At 43.4% G+C, this 22,030-nt stretch overlaps 1 protein-coding gene across 3 annotated transcripts in view; it reads left to right on the top strand.

The window, feature by feature from the left end:
- The window catches only part of SYNE2 (spectrin repeat containing nuclear envelope protein 2), a 799,865-nt gene that overhangs the window by 433,957 nt on the left and 343,878 nt on the right, over window positions 1-22,030 (top strand). For all 3 annotated transcript variants that reach the window (XM_029598126.1, XM_029598125.1, XM_029598127.1), the window contains exons 52-55: window positions 1,174-1,409; window positions 5,455-7,519; window positions 8,868-9,202; window positions 13,983-14,127. In XM_029598126.1, the coding sequence (XP_029453986.1) occupies window positions 1,174-1,409; window positions 5,455-7,519; window positions 8,868-9,202; window positions 13,983-14,127 (2,781 nt within the window). The remainder of the gene's footprint in view (window positions 1-1,173; window positions 1,410-5,454; window positions 7,520-8,867; window positions 9,203-13,982; window positions 14,128-22,030) is intronic.

The following is a 22,030-nucleotide window of genomic DNA, read 5'->3' as shown; positions in this document are numbered from 1 at the left end:
TCATAAGTTCCTAGTCAATTGTTCAAAATTCAGCTTGGTCTTGTCTCTAGAAGCTTGGATAGACTCACTTCAGGAGAAGGTCAAACAAGGTGAAGTTTTGATGGGCTTGGCAAAATCCCTTCTGCAACAGGACCAGATGTCATTGAGGTCAATCTTGGTTCTTGTAGATCATGTGGCTGTGGCTGTTCATGTGATTCCTTTATCTCATTTGCATGTGTAGGGCCTACAGTGGGCCCTCTGATTCCAGTTGGATTAACTGTTCCATCCTTTATCCTATCAAATTTCAGGGCCTTCTGAAATTACATCATCCTGCTAGTAGTGAATGAACCCTGAGGTTCTGACAGCAGGATGAATTAACCATACTTAATACCTGCCTACCTCCCTAGAAAGTCGATTATCTTGTTAAAGCTTAAATTCTGGAAGAGACTTGGGAGCTCACAAAACAGTATGTGAGCGCGGGAATTCCTACACATGATCAGTAAAACTTTTCCTGAGCTCTGAGAGTTGGGTCCATGTCTGCACCATCGGATGATTATATACCCTATGTGTTATGGCTGATTCATCTTGCTGTCTACAGAGAACCTTGTTTACAAGTAAGCAAACTTGCTTTCTCACATCTGCATGTATGGCTAATCATACACCAGCTGCCAAAGACCTGGATATATTTTGGAACTCTGCAGCTGTTTCTGTACCACAGCTACCAGAGTCTATGTATTTTAATTTCAATTAACAGGCTGACAAATGCTGATGCTGAACACAGCTTCATAAGCTCATATACCTGAAAAGATAAGGACTTTTTCAAGAAGATATAAAAATGATGGTAGTGCTGTATTTCAGTCCAAAACCAAAGTGATATTTCACAGTTAAAAGTTTGTAACTTATATGTTGCTTGATAAATAGTTGCTTTTTGTATTTAGTAAATTGTGTTTGTATGTAGTTTCACATTGTTTTAAACAATATTTAAAGATTTATAATAAAACATTTACTTTTTTGCATAGTAAGATGTGAAGCTTTATACAGAATTTTGAAAAATCTGCCACAGAAACCAAGGGCTGTAACTATATGCATGCATTTATAAGCTTGCTTACATACTATGCGTAATTGGAAATACAGGTTTAAGTAGAGCTAATGACGCCTCGTTGTTTTTTTTATCTTCTGTTAATTTTGTTATAGAAATTGTATCTTCAGTTTACAAAAAAGAAGGATCAAGCTTTGTGTTTGAAAAAAGATGGGAATCTACCCAATGCAGAAGATGCCTTTTCTCATTGGAACAGACTTCTGCATGAATTGATTCTGATTAAAGATAATAAGGAAAGGCTACATACTCAGATGAGAGATTACCATGACATGCTGGCTGCAGTTAAATCATCAGTAAAAACATTATCCATGGAAAAAGAGAATATTAAACTGTAAGTACTTGGGATAGAACTATATTTTTCCAGTCTTGAATGAAGGTATGTAATGTATGAAGAATTTGCCAAGTTATTTTCAAGTAGAAAACTATGCTTTGAACATAATTTCATCAGAAAAAAAAATGTTTAGAGCATTTGAAAATAGGGTTTGATTTGGGGAAAAAGGCTCTCTTCATAGTGTTTGTGTCTGGTGCCATGAACCTCCAAGTATAATAATAGAAATACATGTATACATTTAATGGGAAATGATTACATATGGTACCCCTGTATGTTTTTATCATGTTCCAAGTATAACAAGATAGAGATTGATCTTCTGTTTATGAAAGACAAATTCTACTATTGACATATCTTTCATCTCTTTACTGAGCGAGGGGTAGATGCCAACCTGGATTACTGCAACTCTCTGCTGTTTAACTTACCTCTCACCAACATCCGACCTCTTCAAATCCTACAAAATACAGCTGCCAGAATACTCACAGGAACAAGAAAATTCGATCATATTATTCCAATCTTCATTTCACTACACTGGCTTCCAATAAAATACAGGCTTGACTACAAAATACTATCCATAATTCACAAAATAATATACGAAAAACAAACAAATTGGCTCAGCGCATCCATAAAACTCCACTCACCAAATAAAAATCTCTGATCAGCAAACAAAGGCCTAGTAAAAATCCCACCAACCCATCACAAACTCATCTCAACTCGGAAGAGAGCCATATCCCAGGGAAGCCCTGAGCTTTGGAACTCACTCCCAATGGTCCTGAGAACACAACAAAATCTAAAATCCTTCAAAAAAGAGCTAAAAATGTGGATATTTACAAAAGCCTACTAAAACCCCCAATGTCACGATACTTATACGACTTTACCAGATTATACCAGCCAACACCAGAATGACTCTATGAAAGAATATATACTAGAATGACTAAAAGCCATGTTAACAAATGTTTGAGTGTATAATTGCAGAAATCGATCCTTTGTAAACCGTTGTGATGGCGAAACCGAACAACGGTATATAAAACTCGATAAATAAATAAATGCCCGGAATAGCTTCCTGGCAGAGGTAACACAAACCAAAACTTACAGAATTTAAACATGCATGGGACAGAGACAGAGTGTAGTGGTAAGGCCAGGTAGAAGAAGTGAGGAAAGGGGCTTCAGTGTTTGCTCAGTCATATAGAACTGTAGGAGGCCCAAGGTATGGGAATTACAAATAAATTAGCAGAGAACTGTGATAGGACTACATCAGCTTCTAAGAATATTGGGGTAACCTGAAAAGAGCAGCCATAGTTGCAATATTGATATCATTGTTATGGCTGTATTAGGCTTCCAAGAAGGCTGTGGTAAGCTGTAGTGAAGGGCCATGGTTGCAACCCTAAAAGAGAGAAAATTGCAGCAGGTTTCCAAGAAGGTTGGAGTGGCTGTAGTTATAATCATAACATGGTGTGGCCAGATGTTTTGAACAACAGTTTCACTTGTTTTGGATAATTATAAAGCCTATTGGTAAGACACAAAGGGGACCTGCATGTTAGATTAATTATGAGATTTATAAGAATCAAAGAGTAGGAAGAAAAGGCTTGAACTTTCTTACTAGTGGAAATCAGCAGTATAACAAAATTTATACCTGATTAGACAGATTGAGACGACAGTGATGGGAACAGAGTTGAAAGATTGGATAAAAGTTGGAGGGAGCTGGTATTGGTTTAAGTATAGGAATTAATGGTTTCCTTACTTTTTTATGCAATTATTTTAATATTTACAGAAAAACAAAACTTTTTAAAAGAAACGCATCTCCAAACGTTATGAAAAGTATATAATTAAAGTCCAGGAAAATTATATCTGGAAAGAAAACTTAAGTCCAAAACATGGGAGGGGAAGAAAAGAAACAATAAGGAAAATAAAACAAAAGAATCAAATCAGGCAAGCATCTTAAATATTTAACTACAACCCTCCACCAGTGCAACTTTAATCCCAGCAGCTGCTCTACATGCCACAAACCTATAGAATTGAACAGGATCAAAAAATATATATGTGACTTAAGTCCCAAAAAGGATTTTATGCTTGTCCCAAAGTCTGCCTGCTAAGGTCAGGGAAAACCCTAATCTTAGTATCATAGAACTCAGCCTCTCTATTTTGAAAAAAGACTGGAGAACCCATTCCCTATTTGGTTCTCTAACACAAAAGAAACAAACAAAGTTGCTCTTGTATTAGGGAGATCTTGAGATGACTCCAACAGTGCTGTTAATTCGAGTATCAAATATCTAATTATTTTTTTCAATATTCTCTTCCATCTAAGTCTTCCTCTTCCCAGTAGGGAGGTGGTAAACCCGGGCTATGGGTGGAAAAGCCTCAGAGAGGGATATTTCAGCACTTCAGTAACCTTTTTTGATAACATTTCCATCAAAGAAGACTGAAGAAAATTAGTAAAATTCAAATTATTCCTTCTAATTTGGTTTTCCATAATCTCCAGTCAATTATGTAAAATCTGATTATCCTCGATGAGCGCTGAATTGGAGGCAACCACAGCTGCAATATTCTTCTCACAATTCATAAGGCCTTCATCTTGCTTAATCAAACTTTTATCTTGAGATACCATTTTTTTCTGAAGCCACTTAGTAAATTATTGTAACTGAGATATAGATCCTGTTAAAGAAGACTCTATGCAGGATATCAATGTCCAGTTTTTGCCCAAGGAAGCATCCAGAGGAGGATGGGGCAGAGGAGCCAAGATAAATTGGACTGGGGTGGGAGTCAAAAGATGGGATGCCAAAACCACAGTCAAAGTTTCTTCCTTTTTTCCCCCTCATTGTTTAATTTGGTGACACCTACCTCCTGCTGACACACCCCAGATGAAATCTCTCCCAGATCCATAACTGAAGAACATACAGAGACTTTCATTCCAGGATCTGCAGTGCTGAAAGCAGCATTCTCTGCCGGCTGCACTCAATCATCAATATGTGCTGATGTTCCCTGAGAAGCTGCTCTGGCTGCTACGATCCATGGAAGAGATCTCCCATGGAAGCTCAAAGATGCCTCAGGAAGAGTGGTGACGCTCTCCATACCAACCACCTGTCCACCACTCAAGGGCAACAGCTGCAAGTAATGCATGACATGAGAGTCTAGAGATGCAACCACTGGCGACACAACAGGGTAACTTTGATGTTACCCTTCCCTCTTGGCCATTTTGCAGATAACAACTTGAATACCTGGAACTCATACTTGCAGCTAGTGTTTGCCTGCCATCGTGATTCCTTCCCCTAAATATAGGAATTTATATGCTTATCTAACTAAAGTGGTAGAGAACTGGGCAGGTTTGCAACTAAGCAGATTGGATGGGCCATCTGGTTGCTATCTGCTGCAATTTACTATGTTACTATATTATATTTTGTGCAGGTTTTAGATTGGACTTAAGAATTGGACACAAGTTCATCAGTGGTTTTTGCTATAGATTTTTTTTGTATGCTTTTTTCCTGTGGAATTTTTTTCTTTTCCAGAGTTTGTGGGTAGAAGATGTGCTATTACAAAATTTTATAATTCAGAGTTAATCACAAAAGCTTGTTCAAAAAGCACCCAGTTGTTAAGTTCATTGCTTTGTAGGAAAAATGGCATAGCACTTTTCACTTGTACATCTTTTTTCCTATGGAATTTTCTCCCTTCCAAAATTTGCAGGAAGTTAACCCTTGGACAAAAATGTGCTGTTTCAGAATTATGTAAGCAAACAGATTTGAAAGCATTTTGCATTTTTTTTGACTGATCCTTAAAATTGCCCTTTTGAATGTTAGCTACATAATACCCAATAAAGTCTTTATTGTAGGGATATTGAATAGAATTTGCGAGAGAATATCTATTCATACTTGGTAAAGCAACAGTATGTAATAAATATATGTAAGAAAATAGATATTACTATAAAAATGATAGGAAGATGATCATTGGCACAGTATATTAAACAAAGTATAGTATTTATAAAGTCCTTTGTGACTTGGTCTTTGTAGAATGGTACGCAGCAAATATATCTTTAAAAATGATTATTCTTTGGCAGGGGACCTATGGACAGCAGCGTGATTCATCTGGAGAGAATTGTACAATTTATGATTGCTCTGCAGAAAGAGAAAGATGTTCTGAGGAGGCTGAGGACTGAACAAGAAAATGTTTCCAAGTACCTGCTTTTCATTGATAGGAAGATTACAGAAAACCAAGTTAAGCAGCTTGAGCAATGGTGGGATCAAACAGAGCAGTCGGCTGAAAGGAAACGCCATCGGCTTGCTGCTGAAGTCGATGAATTCAACGCTTATATGAGTAAAATTGGGGACCTTCAAAAACTGCTCCAAGATGCACAACATTTACTAAATGCACAAGAAGAAAATAAAACATCTGCCGTTTTAATCACAAAGCTCCAAGCCATTAAAGGTAACTTTTTCCAGTTAAAGGAAATAGTTGAGCTGCAGATGAAACAAATTTGGGGACAACAAGAAAAGGAAACTTTGGAAAACTCCATAAACAATTTGCAAAAGCAATTAGAAGTGTTAGAAGAACAAACCAGTGACAAAGAGGAAACCACTAGTAGCTTTTCAGAGAAATCTGAATTCACGAGAACCTTGAAAGAGACTGCTCAGATGAAGGACTGCCATAATAAAATCATTCTTGATCAGACTGTTAGCCTGTTCCCAGATGATATTAGAACCCAGGTCAGCAGCTGTAAGACTTTACAAAGTGATCTTCTAAACCAAAAAGCCGCCATAGAGTCATTGACTAATGAAGCTAAACACTTCAGCCTTGAAATGAATCAGCAAGAGGCGGCAGATGTAAGTACCCTTTTACAGGAATTGCAGGATTCGTACCAGACCCTCATTACCAAAGCGCCTCAGAGACTGCAGCAGCTAGAACATGGACTGGAAAAGAGAGAAAAACTCTTTGCAGAGTTAGCAAAGGCGCATGGCTGGCTTCAGCATCTTGAGCTTGTGACAGTTCCAGATGCCAGTAAACAAATTACACAACCCGAGCTAGATCAGCAAATTCGTTTTTTAAAGGAGAAGAGAGAGGAATTAGAAAAAATTGAGAGTCTTCTTTATTCACTTCTGAAGGAAAGCCAGGACTTTCAGAAAGAGCTAAACTTATTTGAACAGCTCTTTTTAGCTGAAAAATTAAGAGGGCTGGAGAATATGGCTCATAGAATGCAGAGACTGGTAAATAGTATGTCTCAACAAGCTGATAAAAAACAGGGCCTTTATATGGAACTGTCAGACAGAGCATGTGCATTGCAACTGGAGCTTAATACCATAATACAAAAAAAACTGGAACCAGATCAGCAGGAAATGGTATATGCAAGTCAGAATATTAAAGAAAAATTAGGAGTTCACAAAGATAGAGCCCTGGAAGCTCAGTCCACCCTTTCTCAAATGTTCAAGTACAAGGAAATATTTGAATATGCAGGATTAGAGTGGGTCACTTCACCTCTTGATGAAATACAAATTCTCTACTTTAAAGTTAAAGATGACCAAGAGGAGAAAGTTAGACAAGCTGATAAACATTTCATAGAAAGCAGCAAGTATCAAGTTCTGGTAAATGAAATTAAGATTTTGACAACTAACATAAAGAAAGAGATTAATATAGTAACAAAGTATTCTGATCTTGAAGCTACTCATCTTTTGTGTCAGAGAGTTAGGAAAGTGATACCTTTAATTCAAGAGGCAGCAAATCAGTTAAAGACAGCCGATGTATCTGATGCATCTTTGAAAGAGAATGAAGTACAGCAAAAGAAAGATCAGTTAGAAGATATGGAAAATATCCATCAACTCCTTTGCAACAGGATATTGGAGCTACAGCCAAGGTATACAAGTGAACAAGATTTTCAGAGCAGACTTGAAGACACTTTACGCACTATGAAGCAGAGTCTATCAGAACTACAGCAGCCGCTTCGTGTAGACCTGGATATAAACTGGATCGAGGACAAAAAGCTGAAGTATGAAGCTTTTCAAGAAAGAGTTAGGGCAGATATGTGTTCCATCAAAGCTGTACCTGTTGAAGGAAAGGAAGGGCTAAAAGGAATTTTGTGTGAACTGAATGATCATGAGCAGCAGCTTATGACTCACCTGTCTTCTCATGTAGTAAGTATCTTCTTATTGTTAAGTTGTATTTTCAGTTTTAAGGTTAAGAGATAAATATTCAAAGCCATTTAGACGGATAACTCTCAAGTTATCCATCTAAATGGCAAATTGTGACTGTTCCCTTTGCTTATCTAGCTAAAAAGGGTAAGTCTTATTTGGCTAAATCTCAGCCGGATAATGAAAGGGACATGTGGGGAGCATTCTGGGGATGGGGTTGAGTTGAGTTAGCTGAATAACTTATCTGGCCCCATATGGCTAGATAACTTTAGTCATAACTGGCTGTATTCAAAAGAATAGATCCAGTTAAATGCTGGCTCTTTTCTATTCTAAAAAAAACAAAAAAAAATTGCAGAACTAGTTGCCCTTTCGCAGCCCCTTGCCCACCTAATCTAGACATATATGGCCCTTCTGGTCCATGGCTCCAGCACCCCCACCTCTTCCGTGCCCCTCAAAGTGCCCTAGCAACCATAGACGCACTGGGCCCGGGTCAGGGTAGGTTGCCACTGTGATCCAGGTTGAAGATGGGCAGATTAAAGGTACCAGGAAGGTGGGAGAGTTAGGGTTAGAGTGGGAAGCAACCCCAGCAAGGATACTTTTGGCAGGACCAGGGAACAGATGGGGATGCTGGCACTGGGCCCTTAAAATGTACTTTTATACAATGACTTTGTGGTGGTGGTGGGGGGGGGGGGGGGGGGGAGGAAGGTGCTGCAGGCATGGTCTGGCAGGGCCATACATTTCTAGCTTGGGTGGTGGGAAGGGGGCTGTGAAAAGGCAACTAGAACCATAACTTTTTTTTCCTGCAGCTCAGCATTTAACTGGTTATATTATTTTAAATATAGCTAGTAAAGGCTAACGTTATCTGGCCACATCGGGCAGATAGCTTTCAACCTAACTGGTGATATTCAAAAGATATTAGGTTAGGTTTAAAGTTATCCGGTTTATGTTAGCCAGATAACTTTAATCAGGGATATTCAGTGGGACCTTTATCCCACTGACTATCTGGAACAAGTTATCCAGCTAAACTTGTTTGCTCACCAGCTTTCTAAAAATGGACCTCTAATTGAGGTTAACTTTATCACCCTTTTTAGTGAGAAGGTTTCCATAACCTCAGTTGATTTAGATAACTGATCTAACTTGGGTTGGTCTCTCTTGATAATTTTGTGTTGTTTACAGTTGCTCACCATAAATTTATTTTTCTGCTATTTCATTCTTTTTTTCTCTTGTACAAAATTTACAGAGAGCTAAAACCTAAAACTTCAGCAGTTACAATGGAGAGACAGAATTTAAAATAAAAAAGCTTGCCAATTGCTTGTGACATGCGGAATAACATTCTGTTTAAATTTTCCAGAATGCACTTAATGAAACATGTGAGACTATTAAACGACTCAAAGAAGCAGTTCAAAGGGCTGTTGGGTTCCTCATTGAGTTTGAAGCCAACATGCTTCTAGAGAAAGTGGACCTTGATGACTTTGAGAAATCATCCTTGAAACCTATCCTGAATCCTCAGTCACAAACGGAGGAGCTTGAGTCCATAATGACTGAGCTGCAGGATTTAACCCATCAGCTGGAAAACGTCTGCAAGCCAAGAGCTAAGCAGCAACTTCAGATCATTTTAGATGAACTCATTGGGAAGCAGAGAGTCCTGACAGAGGAGTCTGGAAGACGAAAGGCTGATTTAATGAGGTATGACATCATATAAGGCTTGATATTAGAAAATAACTATTGGGAGTCCTCTGCAATCTTCTGGGCACTTCCTAATGTCCTGGATTGTCCACTGTCAGAGACAGGGTGCTGGGCTCAGTGAACCTTTGATTTGACTTAAAATGGAATGTCTTATGTTATCTGTCCTTGTATGCTGTGTTATGTTCTCTCTTGGAAAAAGGCTCTACTCATATAGTATCTGACTCTAACTACCATGCTATTTATATGAAAATGGAAAGGTTTATTTTGGCTTTAAAAACAATAGATTGACTATACCTTAGTTTTCATATAAATGTCACTAAGGGATCAATATTGAAAGCCATTTAATGGCAATTTTTTGAATATTGGGGAACTTATCCAGCTAGATTGCAGCTGGCCAAGTCATTATCTGACTAAAATCTAACTGGATAAACAGAGCCACAGCATGCCTATGGCCAATATGGCAACAGCCATAGGCACTGCTACCAAAAGGCACCAACAAGAGCAGTGCAGCCGGCCGCTGGTGGGTCCTCAGCAAAAGAAAAGCACAAAATTGACTGCGTGGTCGGCATGGCCTTAGTAAGTGGAAAAGCAGAGTGGCCCCACTGGCAATTCTGCTGATTCTGGCAGGGCTATACTGCTTTTCCACTTACCAAGGTAGCACTTTCCATGCCAACAATTTCGGCAGGGCCTCGCTGCTGAGGAGGAGTGCACCCTGCTGGAAGTCATTCCCTTGGCCACGGGGACTGAAGAAGGAGCTTGCTGCTGCTTGCTAAGTCAAAGAGGAAGTGAGTGAAAGAGTGAGCATGTGTGCTTGTGTGTGGGAGAGTGAGAGAGTGCATGTGTTGCTTGTGTGTGGGGAAAGTGAGAATGCATGTGTGCTTGTGTGTGGGAAAATGAGTGAGAATGCATGTGTGCTTGTGTGTGGGAGAGTGAGAGAGAGCATGTGTGCTTGTGTGTGTGAGAGTGAGAGAGCGCATGTGTGCTTGTGTGTGGGAAAGGAGAGAGAGAACATGTGTGTGTTTGAGAGGGAGCATGTGTGTGCACAGCTACCCCAGTTACTCTTTGCCTGCTAATCCCTGATAATTTCAGGGCATCTGGAAATCAAAAGTTCCAAGATATGGATAAGGGGGAATTTAAAAAAAAATCCTTATTTTATTTATTTATTTATTTATTTATTTATTATTTGTTTAACAGCTTTTCTATACCGGTATTCGTGTGAACATGATATCGGTTTACATCAAACAAAAGATAGAAATTACATCGACCAGGTGGGGAAAAACTGGGGCAGGGAGGGATATAACTAGAGGAGAAAAGGCAGAAGGAGTTTAACGGTTAACAGAGAAAGCAAAACAATGAGATCGATGAAATTCAAGGTAGAATAAATAGTTAAAATAGATTATCTGAAAATGCGTTAAGATAGGCCAAGTAAATCAAATCTGATTCGAGGCAGTTGGGGGGAGAGATAATGACAGGAAGGGTCCTATTCTGGGAAAGCCTGGTTGAATAGCCAGGTCTTTAATTTTTTTTTGAAGTTTTTGGGGCATGGCTCAAGACAGGAGGTTTGGAGGTAGTTTGTTCCAACAGGTGGGGCCCACAATAGATATGGCTCTATCTCTTTTTGAGGAGAGGTGTGCTTTTTTGAGGGAGGGTATTTGGAGCATAATTTTAATTGTTGGTTCTTATTTGATGTCTGTTTTGAAATATTTTATTGATGTTTGGAAGATTTTTATATCTTTTTTAATTATTGAATGTTATTCTATTCATTAATTGTTTTGAATTTTCTATTTATGGTATGTTTTACTAATTTTGTCTTATGAGGAATGGTAATGTTTCTGTTTTTTACATTGTTCCAGTGCATACAGAATTTGGCTTGTGGTTTCCAGTTCAATTTTTATCTGTACATTTCTGTTTATACTGTATGGTCTCTTTATTCTATATTTGAGGATCTATAGGAAAATTAGTTTCTTACCTGATAATTTTCGTTTCTGTAGTACCAAGGATCAGTCTAGACTGCTGGGTTATGCCTCCCTTCCTGCAGATGGAGTCAGAGAGAAAACTGAAAAGCACTGCCCATATAACCCGGGGTGCTGCCTGCGATCCTTCAGTATTATCGATATCTAAGCAGAATGAACTTACTACAGATAAAGAAGAGTGTGTAATAGACCAACAGCTAATATGCTTTTGCAACCAGTGACTAGATCAGGTTAAAAAACCTTCGCGGAACTATTTAACAATAAAACCCAACAGTCTGCAACAAATCTGTGGAAAAAAGAATATAGGAACTGTTGACTGGACTCTCCTGCGTATGGGCGGGCGTCTGGACTGATCCTTGGTACTACAGGAACGAAAATTATCAGGTAAGAAACTAATTTTCCTTTCCCTGTACATACCAGGATCAGTCCAGACTGCTGGGATGTACCCAAGCCGCCTTAAATGGGGTGGGGCCTGGAGAGTCCCGCACGAAGAACACTACCGCCAAACCAAAGGAATCCACTCCGGGATCCCTGACATCCAGCCGGTAATGTCTAGCAAAAGTGTGCAATGATTTCCACGTAGCCGCCCGACAAATCTCTTGCAGCGATAAGCACTGATTCTCTGCCCAGGAAGTCGCCTGAGACCGCAGAGAATGCGCCTTAAGGCCTTCCGGCACTGGGTGCCCGCAACCGATGTAGGCAGAAGCAATGACGTCCTTCAACCATCGTGCAATAGTAGTCTTAGAAGCCTGAGCCCCTCTCCGAGGCCCGTTCCACAAAACAAAGAGATGGTCCGAAAGATGAAAAGGATTAGTGACCTCCAAGTAGCGTACAAGTAGCCAACTGCCGCAAATCCTTATCCGCATCGGAAAAAGCCAGCAACTCGACGGATTGATTGACATGAAACGCAGACACCACCTTAGGCAAGAACAAAGGAGCGGTGCGAATAGAAACACCAGAATCAGAAATACGCAGAAAAGGTTCTCGACAGGAGAGGGCTTGAAGCTCTGAAACCCGCCGAACAAATCGCCACGAGAAATACCGTCTTGAGCGTCAAATCCTTAAGCGTCGCTCGCTTCAAAGGCTCAAAGGGTGATCCACAAAGAGACCGGAGGACCAAGTTTAAACGCCAAGACGGGCAGACCGCCCGCACCGGGGGCTTCAAATGCTTGGCCCCCTTTAAGAATCTCACCACATCCAGGTGAGTCGCAACAGAAATTCCATCAATTTTACCACTGAGACTGGCCAAGGCCAAGACCTGAACCCGAAGCGAGCTGTAGGACAACCCCTTCTGCAATCCGGCTTGCAAAAAAGACAATAGGTGAACGATAGTGGCCCGTCGAGGGGACAAGTTGCACCCCTGGCACCAGGACTCAAAAACTTTCCAGACTCGTATATAGGCAAGCGATGTGGAGGTCTTCCTGGCCCGCAGAAGGGTAGATACGACCGCATGTGAATAACCTTTACGCCTTAACCTCCTCCTTTCTTAAGCCCTGCCGCTAGACAAAAGCGATCTGCCTGCTCTAAAAATACTGGACCCTGACGTAGAAGGTTGGGTAGGTGGCTGAAGCGCAGCGGGCTGTCCACTGCTAGGTTGACTAGGTTGGCGAACCAAGGCCTCCGCGCTCACTCAGGCACTACCAGAACCACTGGACCCCAGTGAGCTTCTATGCGATGCAGTACCTTTCCTATCAGGGGCCATGGAGGAAACACATACAGAAGAATGTTTGGAGGCCAAGGAAGGACCAGAGTGTCCACTCCTTCGGATCCGTAGTCTCGCCGGCGACTGAAGAAGCGAGCCGCCTTGGCATTCTGACGAGTCTCCATCAGGTCGAGGTGGGGGGTCCCCCACCGCCTCAATATCATGCCCATCACTTCTTCCGACAGTTCCCATTCTCTGGGATCCAAGTGCTGACGGCTGAGGAAGTCCGCCTGCACGTTGTCTACGCCGGCGATATGAGATGCCGCAATCCGGTTGAGATGGCGCTCCGCCCATCTCATCAAGCGGTCTGCCTCGTCTGCCACGGGACGACTCCTGGTGCCTCCTTGCCTGTTTATGTAGGCCACCGCGGTGGCATTGTCTGACAGAACCCGTACTGCCTGGTTGCGCAACATTGGCAAGAAGTGTCGTAAAGCTAGACGAACCGATTTCGGAGTGGCCTCAGAAGGAACGGACAGCGCGCAGGGCTCGGCGCACGCAAGTTGCACAAATGTGCACCCCTTTGCGCGCGCCGACCCCAGATTTTATAAGATACGCGCGTATCTTATAAAATACAGCGTACTTTTGTTTGCGTCTGATGTGCGAACAAAAGTACGCGCTAGCGCTGTCTTTTAAAATGTACCCCTAGGTGTGTAAATATAGGGGCAGAATAGCAGGCCTAATTTCGGTGCAGGACATTCCCTGCCTGGAACTTTGTGATTTATTCAGGCTACGACTCCTTTTTAAAATAAATAAAATTATTGCCCTTAATTTTAGAAAATACAAATGAACAGTTATGAAATACATGCTGGCAAGACATAAAAACCCATATGTAGCATACTACAAGGTTTTAGAAGCCTTTATTTAAAAATAAAAATAAATGTCACTAAAATAAAAATACACAGTGCCACATTTTACAAAGATTTCCCATGCTCCAACCATATATTTTATACTTTTGCCATTTTTCTGCCTTTCAGTATTCATGACAAATAATTTTCTACTCATAAGTAATTTGTAATACATATCCATCAACAGAAAATGTCAGTCCTTTGGTGAAAATTGTGATAAATGTGGAAGATAGTGATAACATTTTATTGTCTCTTCACAGATACTGTGAAAAGTATCAACATTACAAAGAAACCAAGCAAAAAATTTGTGCAGATCTGAAGGTATTGGAGGAGCTGCTCAGAGATTCTTTTTCTCAAACATCAAAATCTTATAAAGATGCTCTACTACAGTTGGAACAAAGCAAGGCAAGTTTGCAACAAATTGCCTACATAAAACTTTATCGTAGCCAATTCAGAAATCATCTATACTTAATTTTCCAGATTTTCCCAAAATATAGCGATCTATTTTTCCAAATAGAAAATATGCTTTCTAACATAATTTTATTTCAGGAGTAATCAATATATAGCAGTCTGGATAATAGATATCGCATATTTGTTAGTGAATTGGCTGAATGCAAAATGATTACAGTTTATCAGGGTTCATCACAAAGTAGTAATCTGTGTAAATTGAAATGTTGTCCTAAGATCCTAGGAAAGGTTTGTTATCCTATGCTGTTGGTTATTGCAACTGGGAGTCCACTAATGCAGTTCACTCTGATGGGATTTAGGTGTCCATTTGGCATAGACATTGAATTGTTAGTATGTGCATGTTGGTGCTGGACAGTAAGGAGATAATTTTCAAAGGAGTTTCGCATGTAAATGTAATATACTATCATAGCAATTTTCAAAAGCCCATCATGTAAAACCTAATGGCAAAGGCATATACTGTAGCAATTTTCAAAAGTGCATTTACATGCGTAAAACCCAGATTTAAGCAAGAAAATCCTTTTGAAAATTACCCCATAAAGGCTAAGGTAGTTTTGAAACCATAGAAATTGTTTATCAAAAGGCGAGAAGTGGCATATCGCTGTGGGTGTTGAGTTGACTGTACAAACCAACTGCAAGTTCACAGTACAAAGACGACAAAAATTCATTGAGTTTTATCAAATGTTATGTCATGACATAACCATGAAATCTAAACTATTGCTACACTTAAAGATGATTTGCCAACATTCAGCAGTATCAGAAAATTATTATGGGATATGAAGTTTATTTTGCAAGGTTTGGAGTTGTACAAAGAAAGCTATATACAAGAGTAAATCTCCTCAAAACATATAGAGGTTGATATTTGAAAGATTTATCCATTTGCAGTTAGGTTTTTGCTAGGTAAATCTTTGTGTACAAAAATGTGGCCTCTTTAAACTTCTGTATTTGTGCAATTAAAACTGCAAGCCACATAAATTTAGTCTGTTATAAGTAGGGCAAAGTTGGAGACATTTCTGGGATGGCCTTTCAAATTTTGGGCTCATTTACTAAGCATTTTTCTCATAGACACAGAATAGGAGAGAAGCCTTAGTGAATCAGGTCTTTCCTGAACATACCCAGATCAGTTCAGAGAAGTGAGTTGTGTATCCCTACCAGCAGGTGGAGTCAGAGAGCAAAATCTTTGGGCACTGCCATATATACAAGAGTGCCACCTGCAGTCCCTCAGTATTTCTCTGACTCCAGCAGGTAGTAGAGATCCACTCCTGCAGTCATAGTTAGTTTTTAGTCAGTGTTTTTTAGTTTTTAATAGATAGTGATTTTTTTCTTTTCTGAGATCACTTCCCGAGGTGTTAGGCACCCTCGTGGGCCATCCCTCCGTGGAAGCCGGGCGTCCAGGGGGTTGGACAACCCTGTCAAGGTTTCGCCCACTATAGCTCAGTGGGTGAAGGCCAGGGGCTCCTAGTTTCTCTCCACCAAAGCTACTTCATCTGCTCCCTCGACCTACCTGCATGAGGCTCCATAAAGTTTCTTAAAAAAAAAAAAAAAGTTTAGCAGCTGCAGTCTTTTTTTCTGGAGGTAAGGAGTCGGGGCAGGGAGGGCCTCAGTGGCCATTCAGGGAGTCGGTTGGCGTTTCCCCTCAGCTCCCGGGGCTCTGGGGTGCTTCTGAGGGAAGGGAGTAAGCTGTACTCCAAGGTCCGTTTGGTGCGTTTCGCCACGATCGCAAGCTCAGCTGTTTTCAATTAGGCCTGCTGGCTTGGATTTCTCACGCCTCCGGTGGCACGCACTTTTTCACTGCAGCGGGCCCTTTCTCCTCAGCCTAGCACCGCGTGGCTATGCGGTTTTTTTCATGGGCCCCTGCACCAAATCGGTGGCCTGCCGCGCTTGTGGGGCGCGCGGTCAAGCGCTCGATTCGTCTTCTGTTTGTTCCGCCTGCTCCTCCGGGATGGAGGGCTCGTCTGGACTGGCCGCCCCAGGGAGGGGTGCCTTGCGCTGAGGATCACATGAGGAGGATGCTCCTCCTATTTTAGCCCCTGTGGGAGACGAGCTTGATTTGGGGACTGGTGATTCACCTCCACGCGATTCCCTGGAGAGGGATGGGGACCCAGAGGGGTTTTCCCCAGAATTCATCCTACTGATGCACCAAGCCTTCCTGGCCAGGAAGTATATGGCGCTAAGAAGGGCCAGACAGCCTTTAGACCAGGCGGAACCTCCGGCAAAGAAGGGTCAGGTTGCAGAGCTTCTGCAGCGTCCTGTGGAGCAACCTCGCCCGAGGGTAACAGGATCCAGTTCTGGGGTCAGGGGTGCCGTTAGAAACACAGAAATGACGGCAGAAGAAGACCAAACGGCACATCCAATCTGCCCTGCAAGCTTTCACACTTATTTTTTTCTCATACTTATCTGTTATACTTGGTCCTTAGTAACCTTTTGGTTCCAATTCCCTTCCACCCCCGCCATTAATGTAGAAAGCTGTGCTGTAACTGCATCTAAGTGAAGTATCCAGCTTAATTGGTTAGGGGTAGTAACCGCCTCAATAAGCAAGCTACTCCCACGCTTATTTGTTTACCTAGCCTGTGCAATTAAGTCCTTGTTGGTTGTTGTCTGAATATAAATCCACTTTTTTCATTTTCCCCTGCCGTTGAAGCAGAGAGCTATGCAGGATATGCATTGAAAATGAATTATCAGGCTTAATTGATTCGGGGTAGTAACCGCCGTAACCAGCAAGCTACACCCGTACTTATTTGTTTACCCAGACTATGTAATTCAGTCCTTGTTGGTTGTTGTCTGAATATAAATCTTTTCTTCTTCCCCTCCCCTGCCGTTGAAGCAGAGAGCTACGCTGGATATGCATTGAAAGTGAAGTATCAAGCTTATTTGGTTTGGGGTAGTAACCGCCGTAACAAGCAAGCTACTCCCCGCTTTTTTGTGAATGCAAATCCTTTTTTCCACATTTCCTCTTGCCATTGAAGCATAGAGCAATGTTGGAGTCACATTAACCGTGTGTATGTTTATTGAATAAGGGTATTATCTCCAGGTAGTAGCCATCATTTCTGCAAGCCACCCTCTCTTCATTCACATTCTCTAGACTTTATGGATCCACAGTGTTTATCCCACGCCCTTTTGAAGCCCTTCACAGTTTTGGTCTTTGGATGCTAGCACGGGTGCAGATCCAGACCCAATTCCTGATACGGGTGACGTTGATCCAGATGACCTGGATGGTGACGATATCCTGCCCACTGAGGGAGATGATCCCAGCGTGGTTCGCCTTTTTAAACGGGACGAGCTGCGGCCCCTTATTCCCCAGGTTTTGGATGTTTTGGGCCTGAAGGTTTCTCGGGAAGAATTCGACAATGAAGATGTTAATCCAGTCCTCAATGGACTTCAAGGTCCCACAACTTCCTTCCCGCTGCCTAAGAAGGTCCGCAAGCTGGTAACCCGTGGGTGGGACGCCCAGATTCGGGACTGAAGGTGGGCAGGGCTATAGCAAAGCTTTATCCCCTGTCGACAGATGTTTTAGATCTTCTGGACGCGGCTGTTTCTGCGGTCACGAAGAAAACCACTATTCCACTAGCTGGAGTGGCCGCTTTAAAGGATATGCAGGACCGCAAACTGGAGATCCAGTTAAAGCGTGTTTTCGAAGTGGCTGCTTTGGGCCTTCGGGTGGCAGTTTGCGTTAGCCTTATGCAGAGGGTGTGTCTCTGCTGGGTTCAGGAGTCTGCTTCCAGTTCGGGGACCGGTGGCAGCAGGGTGCTGCAGGCCGCCCGGTTGGAGGCGGGTGTCGCATATGTGGCTGATGCACTTTATGATCTGGTGCGAACCTCGGCACGGAGTATGGTATCTGTGGGGGCGGCGCGGCGATTCCTTTGGCTGAAGAATTGGGCGGTAGATTTGTCCTCAAAATCCCAGTTTTGTAATCTACCCTTTAAGGCAAGCTTCTGTTCGGGGAAGATCTTGATCAATTGGTTAAGCTGCTTGGGGAATCCAAGGGCAATAAGTTACCAGAAGATAGGAGATCTTCTAAGAAGGTTTTTCCACCTCGGTCTCGTTTTCGGGATTCTCGCCATTTTCGAGCCGGCCGATATTCCTCGCCTTCTGGTCCTAAGCAAACTCCAGGACACCAGCAGTCCTTTCGCGGAGGTCGCCGCTCCGGTAGGGACTCTGGACACCTCTGCGCAGGAACCAGTAAACCCTCCCAATGAAGCCACGAGCACCCATTCCGTCGTCGAAGCTGTCGGAGGCAGATTATCCAACTTTTACACGGAATGGGAAAGGATTACCTCAGACCGCTGGGTCTTGGAGGTGATCAGAGAAGGCTACGCGCTAGAGCTTTCGCAGCCAGTTCGGGAGGTTTTTGTGGAGTCCCACATGGGCTCACACAGCAAACGCAACACGGTTCAGGTAACTCTACAACGTCTCCTCAAGCTCCGAGCAATTGTCCCAGTTCCGGAGGCGCAGCAGGGGTGGGGATGTTACTCGGATTACTTTGTGGTTCCCAAGAAGGAGAGCACGTTTCGTTCCATCTTCGACTTGCAGAAGATGAAGCGTTGTCTGTGGATCCCTCGTTTTCAGATGGAAACTCTGAGGACTGTAATGGCTGCTGTGCAAAAAGAGGAGTTTCTAGCGTCCCTGGACCTTAAGGAGGCATATCTTCATATACCCATCCGGCTGAGCCACCAGCGGTTTCTATGCTTCAAGGTCTTGGGACAGCACTTCCAATTTCGAGCCCTTCCATTTGGTCTCTCAACAGCTCCTCAGACATTCACCAAAGTGATGGTGGTAGTAGCGGCTTTCCTTTGCAAGGAGGGGATTTCAGTCCATCCTTACCTGGACGCCTGGCTGATTCGCGCAAAATCTCAGGAGGACTGCAAGAGATCGGTTCGCATGGTGATGGTCACCTTACAGTCGCTCGGGTGGGTCATCAATGTACAGAAGAGTCACTTGGAACCCACCCAAGAGCTGATTTACTTGGGAGCACAGTTCAATACCTTGCGCGGCAAGGTATTTCTGGCGGCGGACTGGGTGACAAAGTTACAAGGCCAGATCCATTCTCTTCTTCGGAGGAAGAGTCCCACAGTCTGGCATCATCTGCAAGTCCTGGGTTCCATGGCTTCCACCCTGGACCTGGTTCCATGGGCGTTCGCTCACTTACGACCATTACAGCGTGCACTTTTGTCACGATGGAATCCGGTGTCGGAAGAGTTCCATCTACCAGTGCTGCTGCTTCCAAAGTCCAGAGTCAGTCTGTCGTGGTGGCTATCGTGCAACAATCTAGAACGGGGAGTGGACTTGGACCCTCCGAATTGGCTGATAATCTCTACCGATGCCAGCCTGTCCGGTTGGGGAGCAGTGTGTGCAGACAAATCCACTCAAGGTCTCTGGTCACCGATGGAGGGCTCCTGGTCTATCAATCGACTCGAGACTAGAGCGGTCCGGCTTGCCCTACAAGCATTCCTACCCTGGATACAGGGCAAAATGGTAAGAGCGTTCTCCGACAATGCGACGACGGTGGCTTACATCAACCGGCAAGGCGGAACAAGAAGTCCTGCAGTTGCTCTCGAGGCGCGACTCCTGTTCGCTTGGGCGGAACGGCACCTTGGGGGAATTGCCGCCTCTCATGTCTCAGGAGTGGAGAACATGCAGGCGGACTTCCTCAGCAGACAACAACTTGATCCAGGAAAGTGGGAGCTGTCTCCCAAAGCCTGGAACCTAATTTGCGCCAGGTGGGGCGTACCGCAGTTGGATCTGATGGCAACGCAGATGAATGCGAAGACAGAATGCTTCATCAGCCATCGACGGGAGCAGGGCTTGGTGGGCCTCGACGCTCTGGTGTGCCCCTGGCCCACGGGAATCCTACTTTATGCTTTCCCTCCCTGGCTTCTCATTGGTCGGCTTCTCCGTCGCATAGAACTCCACCTAGGCAGGGTGGTGTTGGTGGCGCCAGAGTGGCTGCATCGCCCATGGTTCGTGGATCTGGTTTGCATGGCTCTAGAGGGTCCCTTGCAGCTAGCTCATCTGCCGCATCTGCTTCGGCAGGTCCCATATTTTCGTATCGGGAGGATCACTTCTCTCTCGTGGCTTGTCTTTGGAGAGGCGACGTTTACACTTGAAGGGTTATTCTGAACAGGTCATTTCCACGCTCCTGCAGGCGAGATGTCCAGCCACCTCTATGGCCTATGTTAGAGTCTGGAAGCTGTTTGAGACCTGCTGCCACCAGCGTTCTTGCGATCCATTAGCTGTGGATGTCCCTCAGGTCCTGGAATTTCTGCAACAGGGGCTCGCTAAGGGGTTGGCGTTCAATTCCCTTCGTGTTCAGGTGGCGGCTTTGGGTTCTTTGATTGCAAAGTTTAACGGTTGTTTGCTTGCAGTGCACCCAGATATTGCTTGGTTTCTCAAAGGGGTTAAACATTTGTGGCCTCCCGTCCGTTCTGTGTGTCCAGATTGGAGTTTGAACCTAGTGCTTCGGGTACTATGTGGTCCCCCTTTCGAGCCTATCCACGCAGCTTCTCTGAAGGATCTAACTTTGGTCTTTTTGGTGGCCATTTGCTCGGCGCATCGGATTTCAGAGTTACAGGCATTGTAGTGTCGTGACCCTTTTCTTCAGATCTATGACGAAAGGGTGTCGTTGCGCACGGTTCCGTCCTTCGTTCCGAAGGTTGTATCGTTCTTTCATGTCAATCAGACTGTAGAGCTTCCGGGGTTCCCTCAATGGTCTAGGGCAGAGCTTTCCAAACTTTTCATGTTGGTGACACACTTTTTAGACAAACATAATTTCACGACACAGTAATTCAGTCTACTAGCAAACCAGAGGTTAAAGGTTAAACGAACAAAACGTATTTTGACAATTTATGTATGTTTCCTTAAATAAAATGTTTCACAACACAACCTATCTCATTTATATTAAAAATATATAATATTCCAAGATTAATGTTATTGTTATAATTTATGATTAACACACTCATCTCTTCCCCCCCCCCCCCAAAGCACGTCTGTCCCCCACACACTCTCTCTCCCCACCCCCCAGCACATGTCTGGCCCCCACATTCATGTACCTCTTCTTTTTGATTGTTGCCAGTTAAGTGCTTCACTCCCTTCAGGGTTCAAGCCTGCCGTGGTGCATGACACCTTCCAGGATCACCAGACACTGTTGCTTGCAGTCAGTACTCCACGTGGCCAGGCCTCATCGGCAGCAGCAGCCAATGACGGGGACAACTGGGCTCAAGTCCCACCCACCAAGCCCCCAAAAAAACACAATTGACAGCAAAAATTGCCCAATAATAAGCAACCCGCAAACTGAAAAAAAAAGCGAATTACTAGAAAAAAAAAGCCCAAACTTGCGAGAAATAAGTGAGGTTGGGAACACTGCATGCTACGTTCGCGTTGCAGTTGCTGTCGCATGCTTGTGATGCTGGAGGGGAGCGGTTTCCGAGGTGCCCGGCTGCTTTAATGTGCTACGTTCACGCGACACACCTTCACACTGCAGGTGACACACTAACATGTCGCGACACACAGTTTGGAAAGCTCTGGTCTAGGGAGTCCTCTCAGGGCAGGGACCTTCATCTTTTGGACGTGCGAAGCATCTTACTGCGGTACCTGGAAGTTACCATTGATTTTCGATGTTCCGATCATTTGTTCATTCTATTTGGTGGTCCTAAGAAGGGGGACAAAGTGTCTAAGGCGTCTGTCTCTCGTTGGATTAAAGAGGCCATTTGTTCATCATACATAGCCCGTGGACGCCAAGTACCTTTGGGTTTCAGAGCTCATTCCACCAGGGCCCAGGCTATTTCCTGGGCAGAATGTCAGTTGCTGTCGCCTCAGGAAATCTGTAGGGTGGCTGTGTGGTCCTCGC

Source organism: Rhinatrema bivittatum, chromosome 4 (genome assembly GCF_901001135.1).
Source record: "Rhinatrema bivittatum chromosome 4, aRhiBiv1.1, whole genome shotgun sequence".
Taxonomy (NCBI): Eukaryota; Metazoa; Chordata; class Amphibia; order Gymnophiona; family Rhinatrematidae; genus Rhinatrema; species Rhinatrema bivittatum.
The sequence above is the reverse complement of the archived record's forward strand: the minus strand, read 5'-3'. Positions and strand labels throughout refer to the sequence as shown.